Consider the following 9,155-nt stretch of genomic DNA (forward strand, 5'->3'; position numbering starts at 1 on the left):
TTTTTGGTGGAAATTAAGTTTTATGTCCTAAGGACAAACAACTTAGTTTTTTAGTTCTGAAGCATGTTTAGATTTTCTGTATTTGTATGGGCTGATTGTGTTCATGTGGCTTAGCAAGCTTTTCTAAAGCAGCTTGAGTAGCTGTCACTGGTTTTCAAAATAAAGTTTGGGCTGTTTAAAGTGCTTTTCCCCCCTGTGGTTGTAATCTTAATTTTTTGACACTTGTGAAGTCTTTGGGAAAGATTAGTGACTCAAATTTCTAAAAGATTGTCATAGCTGAGGTTAGGTGACCTGCACCACGAAGTTAAACACTAGTTAATCTATAGAGAAACGATGATTTCTGGGTGTTATGGGGGCTTTCAGATTGGCCAAATTGCTGTGTAATGTATTTTCTTTTTCATGGAGAGGTTTTATCAATAAACATTTGCTGGAAGTGACTAGTTTTCTCCTTGATGGACTGCTTTGAGTCTTTAGTAGTTGTCCTTACCACCATGAACATTCATGAAGGACATGGGTTTTGTTCATTGAAATCCCATTGTAGTTTCATTTGCAAAAGGGATCTTGAATTATTAAAGTAGCCCAGCTCTCAGATTTAACAGTATAATTACTATAGAACCTCTGGAGCAAGTATTATTGATGTTAATTGGCTGTTGTGGCTCTTGACTGTAATTGAACATTTGGGAGGCTGAGGCAGAGTGTTGTGAGGTTTAAGACCTTGTTTTAAAAACAAACACGCTGGAAAAAGCTGGGTGTAGTGGTGCTTGCATGTCTTCAGTTACAGTTTTCAGGAGGAAGACACCAGTAGAGGAGGCCAATGTGATGTACTTACAAAAATGGCAGAGACAGACAGCTATTGTTGGACTATTGGATACCATCTAGTAGGATGTTGTGGGCTGTAGGGTTAGGAAGAAAAGCACAGCTTTCTTAGTAAGTTGTTAATGGTCTGTGTGTGTAGGGGTAATAAAAACCCGGCAGCTTGAGTGATGGCATGGATTTAAGTGGTCAGCCATCTGCAACGTGGGTTTATTTCCAGAAATAAGCCCCAGATTTCAGTGAGTTTTGAAATGTGGGGCAGGACTCTGAACCATTGTTCTTCATCAGAATTCTGTGAGTGTTATGTGGCAGGCAGTGTGTTAAGTCCTGCAGGTAGATATGGAAAGCTTGCCCATAGGAAGAGATGATTGATTGTACTGTATACACCCCAGAATTTGCTTTCCTGTCATTTGTTTCTTCAGGCCTATGTGTTGACAAAGAAGTGTTGTTCCTTATTGGAGCTATCAAATGTGAGCTGTTCAGGAAGCAGTTAGAAATAAGAGTGGGCCTTTGAGCACAAGGTAGGGATTACAAGCTAAGGGGTGAAAGCTTCCAATATGTGACACCTGTCTGTCAGTGGGGCAAAAGGAAAGCCTACACAGGTTGTAGAGGAAGCAGCTGGTAGGCTGGAGGGCAGGAAGGGGTGGAAAGTTTCAAGTGGGAGAGAAACATCATTACAGGCCAAAAGGGAGAAGTAAAGTTAGTAACCGCAGGATTGTTGTGAACCTTATGGACTCTTCTGGCTGAGCAAAGTCCAGAAAAAAATTAACAACCTTAACTTCAAAAAGAACCACTAATCATTGATACTGGTAACACAGTAAGTTATGGAATAGGGTAAAAAGGGCAGTATGAGCAGCTGCCAAGATGAGCCTAAGAGGCAGGCTAGTCCTGAGTCCCAAAACTACTCACAGAATTAAGGGGGTGTGTGTGTGGGGGGGGTGGGGGGTGTAGGAAGAAGAGAGGGGATAGAAACACATTTTGGAGAATGAGGTCTTGACCTGGAACTTTTTAGTTTCTCTGTATTACTTTGGACCCCTCCTGGCTCTCTGTAGGCCGGGGTGTCCTTGAACTCATGGATATCTGCCTGCCTCAGCCTCCTGAATGCTGTAACTAAAGGTGTGAGCTACCACTGTCCTGGCTTTGACCTGGAACTTAATATCAATTCTTCTCTTTTATTTTTATATAAGAGGAGGCAGTGTAACAGTTCATTAGTGTGTAAACACCCCTTGCCCACTTTCCATTGAGACTCAGCTATTGCTTTACTACCTTGGGTGGGGTGGGGGTTACTTTTGTATTGTAGTCTTGGCTTGCAGAATGGAGTTACAGAGCTGTATATCCTCCGGTTACTTTGGGAACTACCAGTAACTGTTCTGGGAAGCATGCCAGGATCAGTGTCCTCCCACCCCCCAAAGGGGGGAAAAACCCCCCAAACTAAACAAGTACTGGCCTTTGAAAGGTAGAGAGGTAAAGAGGGATACTTTGGATTTTCTCCAGATCACCATTGTAAGAAAGGTGCATCCTGATGGGCCTGGTTTGGTGACTGCTGGAAGACTGGGAAGTGGTTGTGGGCAGAGAACATTGTCTGCGAGAAGTCTTTGTACACTAAGAACAACTTCAGGACTTAGTAGAGGTGATTTGGTAGGTGCGTAGTTTTTCTATTTTTAATCTTCATTTTACTTTACAGAATTCAAAATAAGGAGTATGGCCTTACTACATCAAACCTCGAAGTTTGTTTTAAAGGATCAGGTGGAATTCTTACTCTTGGAGACATCAGTGATACTAGATCATTTTCTTTATTCAGGCAGTGGCAAAAATCTAAGTGAGGGAGATATTCATGAGGTGGGAAGTGGACTGTCCATGCTAGGATTTAAACTTTAATGTTACAGTTTATGTGTCCTGGTCAGGTACATGCCTTTCACAGGCTATCCTGAACATTCAGAGTAGAATGTATGTTTCATTCCATAATTGCTCCTGGTCTAAGCAGCCAGTGCTGGTATGTAGTCTGGATTTAAGAATCTAAGCATGAATCAGGATTCTTCATTCCACTCTTCCTTACTCTTTCATCTCTGAAGGATTAGGTATTGACTTGGGCTCTTATGCTGTCTTAGGGGTGCCTGCCAGATACATTCCAGACCTTGGATGATTATGATAGAGTCCTGTTGTGGGGCATACCTATCAGTAGTTCAGTATTATTTTTAACAGTGGTTTTCAGGCTTAATGGGTTTGGGATGATATATTATACAGTCATCTCATCTAATGTTGAACTAAGTCTACTTAGATCTAGAAATATTTCCTTGCTTTCTCTACATACATCAGACATAGACACACATCAGAGAGATTGTAAGAATGCTGACATTGAACCAAACAAAATGTCCTGCTTCAAGCAAGCACTTTCTGCTCTGGTTTGTAAATTGTATATTGCACTTGCTTAATAGAATAGATGGGAGAATCTCGTATCTTTGCATTACCAGCACAGTGCTTGATGCATTTAGCTTTACATCATTGCTATAATGGTTATAGTGCCAAAAAAATGTAGGTCAAAGCCAGATGGTTGGTTCTTACAGAATAAATGTAACTATTCACTGCTGACCGACCTGTACAAAGGAAACCAGCAGGCACCCTTTGACACTGTAACAACATGGAGAGTATAGTGGGTTGCTTTCAAAGGGGTCAACTAATTGAGCAACTCTAAAACCTCTTTTCTTCTTCCTAGGTCTTAGTGGTGCAATGGCTAGTATAAGCGTGCGTTCGAGTACCCCAGGCTCTCCTACACATGTAAGCAGTGGACCGAATGCTAGTCGAAGGAGAAATGGACTCCATGATGTCGATTTGAACACTTTCATAACAGAAGAAATGGCACTCCACTTGGACAATGGTGGAACTAGAAAGCGTACCTCAGCCCAGTGTGGCGATGTCATTACAGACTCACCAACCCATAAACGCAACAGAATGCTCTAAACTGCAGACATTTTCACACCCACCATGCTGCTTGAAAGCCACTCGATCCTCAACATATACTATTATTGCAAAGGAAACATGAGGCCATCTTCCCTGGTTCACTGTTTAAGACAAGTGAATTCTCTATTGGTTGCCATAAAAGGAAGTTCTAGGTATTTACAGTAGATGCCTCCTGTAACTATGGCTTTCTCAAACTATAATCCTAGCAGAGGACATGAGTTAATTGTGTAGTCATTAGCAAGATCATCATAGGCAAACATATATCCGTTCCAAGGCTAAAAGTGACCTTAACTGTATTTATTCTCAAAGGGAAAGGAAATATCAGATGTTTATTTGGCTATAGAATGCTTTCTTATTTTTATTTTTTGGTCCATTTCCTGCTGTGTTGAGTATTTTTGCTTAAACAGTATTGCCAGGTTCCTACATTTGTCTGAAACCATGATCTGGCTTGTAAACCAGATTGCAGGCTTCCATTTTTGCAGCCACACTGAAACAACACACCTGGTTTCCTTTAGTGATAGCGTGCAATTTCTGATTATCAGATTATGCCAAGTTTTCAGTTTTCAACAGTTCTAACTCTGGTGATTGTGAGATGTAAAGAGGTGCTATGATGGTCATGCAAGTAATACTTAATACTGAATCAATACACAGAACTTTATTGGATTCACTTTGTGTGTGTTAGTGCTCTGAAAATAGCAATATTATTAACCTGTCCCCAGAATAACCCTGTAGGCTTCAGATACTCAGTTTTGAAACAAGTACTACTTCCTATGCCTATGCCGGGTACTTTACTTATGGTTAAACACAAACTGCATTTAAAAGTGACCTGAAAAAACAGGTCATGATCTTTGAGAGTAGGCTTCTTTTTTGGGTTGGTAGTAGTGAGAGGAAATGGATGGTGGGAGTAGGTATTTATTCTTTAGGTTTTTTTTTTTTTTTTGGATTTTTTTTTTTTTTTAAATGGATGCCCTACTGTGTGTAGTTGTCATAGTGGGTGGAAGATGATAAATACGTTTTATCTGCTACTAATGTGAACATAACTTAAATAGCAAAACCCAACTTTTCCTGTCCCTTCATCCCTCTCCGAAGTGCAGCTTGGAATTTCATTCTGGAAAAGATGAGATCGCATGGAGATTCTCTAGATGTTAGGTAGACCCAAATAAAAGCTTTCGGAGTCCTCTTTGGGTAAATATAAGACCTCTTGTAGCTACAACATTTTAGAGCATGTTTCATCTGCATTTTTACTACCTGAACTGAATGGTAGTCTATTTAGAAGACTGATGTCAGCCTGCCAGGCACTGTGATCCATTCTATCCTGTTATATTATATATCAAGTAGGACAGTGAAAATGTTTCTGTGCAAACTTGTAGTCCAGTTCAGTTACTTCTATTTTTATCCTTAATAACCATTGCAAATCAGTGTAAGGGTTTTTCTGATAATTACAGCACTTTGTTAAAAGTTTGCAATTTTGTCAGCCATTTAATAATATCTTTCTGTGAAGAGACCTTGCTAAGTTAACCATTACTGACTGAATGGGATGCGAGTGGAATGTTAGGAATGTTGTGTGAAGTGAAGTTCTGTATTCATTATAAATATTGCCCTTATTTAAAACAGTGAAATCCATATTCAAACTAGGAATGAAAGTAAGGTATTTCTCAAATTTTGCAGAAGTGGAGCTTTCTTTTGTTTATTTGAAAAGCAGGAAGAAACACAGCAATCTGTCATTTTACCTTAAACAGGCAAGCCTGTGCATCACAAGTACTTCCAGGCTTCCCTTGGGATATACCAAGACTTGGAGTTCACTTTTGCTTTTCTTTGGTTGTGCAAATAGATTCTGGAATTGGGGTTTGATGTTGTGATGGCTGTTGACAAGAAGCCAGAACTCCTATTCCTAAGGGACTTGAGACTGAGGAACACATTTCATCTCTCTTCCTGCCTTGGTTCTGTTTCCTCTGTCCAAGTTGAATAACGATGTTCTTGGTTGTTTGGTTTAAGTTGGTGCTCTGAAGCTGAATCTCAGTGCCCTTTACTCAGTTGTCAAATTTTGATAAAACGTGCCATTTTCTTTGGTAAGAGAAAGCAGGTCTAATGTCTGCCAGAACACAATTTATATGCCGAATTATTGGCTCCATTAAACTTTTTAAAAACTTTAGCATTTGTTACTTTTTTCCATTGCATTCAATATGTAATACCCTTCTTACCTCATTAGCATGTCCCCTTCCTTCCTCTGTCCCTTTCTGTCCAGGTTCTACCAGAATAGAGTAACCCTGAGACCCATCGGAACAAAGTGAAATATTTTCTAATCTTAGCAAAGTTAATCTGACATAGTTCAGAAACTTTGGGAAGTTCCCATTTTCCAGTTTAGATGCAGAACATCAAAAAAGAACATACTTGTGTAGCACTTTTTAAAAGCGACACTGACTGTTTTGACTTTCACTCTTTTGGACAGGTCCTTCTGTATAGTTCAGACTGAACTCCGGCATGTCATCCTTCTGCTGGGGTTTCCTGGCATGGTACTTGCCTGGCCTTTTCAACTGGTTAAGAACAGAATGGGCTGCTCTTGAAACCAAGCACTTGAATGTAGGGGAGCTCAATCTTTGTCATGAACCAGAGTCTGATTGTTTGGACAGTGAGATTCTGTCACTAACCTGACCTGAATAGGCTGGGTTCACTGCAGGGCTCTGAATATCACTGAGGGGTTCAAGAACTTTATTACAGCAGTAGTAATTTATAGAGCAAAGTTAATCCAATATTTGGCTAAATCTAATACCATTAATGTAGTTTACTTGACTAGGTAGTGATTGATATACACCTTAAATCATAAGAGGAATAAATCATTGAAAATACCAAAATGACAACAGGGGCTTGTCTGTCTTTTTGTCTTGATCATCATGTTCCAGTATTTTTGTAATCACATATAGATTAGATGTGAGAAGGGATGTTGACTTGTGACCAAAGGTGCAAGATCTCAAGATTTTGAAACCCTCTACTTGGAGATGTGAGTATACTGGTTGGTTAGTCTTAGGGAAGTGCTATGAACAGAGTTGTAAAGTTCTGGGTATGATTACTGTCTACATAAAGATATTTATTAGTGATATATTTGTATTAGATTAGTTGTAGCTTTTTTTTTCTTTTTTCTTTTTCTTTTTCTTTTTCTCTTTTGGAAACAAGGTCACATGTACCTGGTGCTGATCTTCCTGACTTCACTTCCTGAATTCTAGTGTGACATGCCTATACCACTGTGAGACACACTACTTGGGTTTTGTAGTTTGGGAATCTTCAGAGCTGATGCTGCTTGGAATTAAGGGCATCCTGTTTCAAATTAAATGTTCACCTGTTTAGTGAAAGGTGGTTCTGGAAACAGGAGATCATGTCACATATATAATGCTTGTGACTTTTCTTTCTGAAAGCTGTTACAACTTTGATGGTTCAGTTGTCCTTATCTGGAAAAGGGAGCTTCTGGATTGCAGTCTAGAATAGTTGATGTATCTGAAGTTAATGTGAGAACATGATTTGAGAGCAGCAGGTTTGAGACTGACACATATCACCCTATGTAGCTGTCATGCTTATGACACTGTTGGGGCTTTACTTTGTATGATGGGATCTGCTTGCTTCTTGTGAAATCAGTAGACAGCAGCTTGTGCTCAGTGGGTTCCAGCATGGGTGTTATTTCATGGATCCTTTTCCAAGTTTTTTTTTTTTTTCTTCTGGTAGCTTTGCTTATGTTGCTTGAGTGCTTCAGTAAAGATGAGAAGCTTCAGAGATGTACTATGTAGCTTGTCCTGTGTTCTACAGTCTGTTTCCCATCAGAATATGGTGGAAATCTTTTGATTGCATATTTTTATGCAGGTCCCACCTTTTCACAATCAGTTATAGTACAGTATTGACTATTTTGGCTGAAGTTGTATAACAGTTTTCTACAGATAAAATTAATCATTCAGACCAGGGACAGGCTCATACCTGTAACCCCAGCATTGGAGAGACTGAGACAGGAGGAGGATCATCTTGAATTTGAGGCCAGCCTAATATATGGTAGTAAGTTTTAGTCTGTTTATAAAGTGAGACCATGGAGTAATAAAATAAAAACAACCCACAAAAGGAAATTACCAACTCATATGAATTCATGTTTAAAATACTATTGACTCTGCCAAAGTGCCTTCTGCAAAGTTACAGGTTAATCCTTGGTTGACAAAGTCATAGTGTCTGATCTATGGATTTCAACGCCTGGCTTACCTATAGCTGTTTGCCTTTCCTGGCATAGTTTCATCATCTTTAAAATAGGTCTGGGTGAAAAATGTGGTTTTCTCAAGTTCCTTGAATGTTGGGAATATTTATGGCCACATTATCTTCCCATAGGTTGGGTGAGCTATTGAATTCTGGAATGTAGTTGAGATAGTTTTTAATTTTTTCCAGTGTGCTACTGATTGCAGTGGGTCATTGAAAATAAATACATGTTTTTGTGTGAGAAGAAAATTTAAATTCCAGACAGTGTAAAGGCTTGTCCTCTCTTCTACCCTCCCCAGAGGTAAAATGCATTGTTTTCAAGAGTAGCTTTCGAAACAATTTTCTGTGTATTTATAAATCTTAGTTTGAGACAGTCAATCTTGCATTGTAGGCTGGCTGACCTTAAACCCTAGGTGATCTTCATGTTTCAGCCTGTTGAGTAGGATTACAGGCTTGAGCTACTACTCCTGGCTGATTTATAAATCACTCTTGGATGCATACATGGAGAAAATACTCTAATTGGCTGATTATTGTTCTTATCTTGTCCCAGGGGCAGTTGGAAAGGGGAGAGGGTAGGCAGCAAACAGATGCTATGTGGAGTGTTATTTTTCAGAACAAGAGTTTGTCCATATATTAAGTGAAATATTTTCCAGACCTGGATGCCATTATAGAAAGGTGTTAAGGATGAGCTGGTATAGGCAACCTCACTTTAGTACTTATCCTCAGGTGGAAGAGTGTGCCTCTGGCCTACAAGTAGGAATAGCTGAGTGCAGTCTGCCTTGAACTGCAGGGTGTATAGGCAATTTCTAGCACCAGAGATGGAGTTGTGGTGTCCTGTGCTCCTGGTCTGGTGGGCATAGGAAGTCCTGGAACTGCCTTGGAGAGTTCCAGCATAGGCATCAAGAGATTCTGCAGGCCCAGAGTGGTGTTTTGCACCATGCCCCAGGAAGGTCTTAAAGGTACTTAGGCCCCTGGGACCCAGTGACCTCAGTATTTACTGTGTACTTAGAATGCAGATACCCCTAAATCCACCCAGGGATGGGCCACTGTGGTTGAACTTTGAGGAAATTCTCAGACCATTGTTTTGTTCTTGGGGTGGAGGCTAGGGCTGAAATCTCAGGGAGAGGGAATCCCTCTTCAAAGTCCTGGATTGCAGCGGT

At 40.0% G+C, this 9,155-nt stretch overlaps 1 protein-coding gene across 1 annotated transcript in view; it reads left to right on the forward strand.

Annotated features, from left to right (window-relative positions):
• Window positions 1-5,923, forward strand: part of Hapstr1 (HUWE1 associated protein modifying stress responses) — a 29,169-nt gene extending 23,246 nt beyond the window's left edge. Inside the window, exon 4 of the mRNA XM_051181405.1 lies at window positions 3,527-5,923. Coding sequence (XP_051037362.1) covers window positions 3,527-3,771 — 245 coding nt within the window. The 3' untranslated portion in view covers window positions 3,772-5,923. The remainder of the gene's footprint in view (window positions 1-3,526) is intronic.
• The last annotated feature ends 3,232 nt before the right edge of the window (window positions 5,924-9,155 follow it).

This window comes from Phodopus roborovskii, unplaced genomic scaffold (assembly GCF_943737965.1).
Source record: "Phodopus roborovskii unplaced genomic scaffold, PHOROB, whole genome shotgun sequence".
NCBI lineage: Eukaryota > Metazoa > Chordata > Mammalia > Rodentia > Cricetidae > Phodopus > Phodopus roborovskii.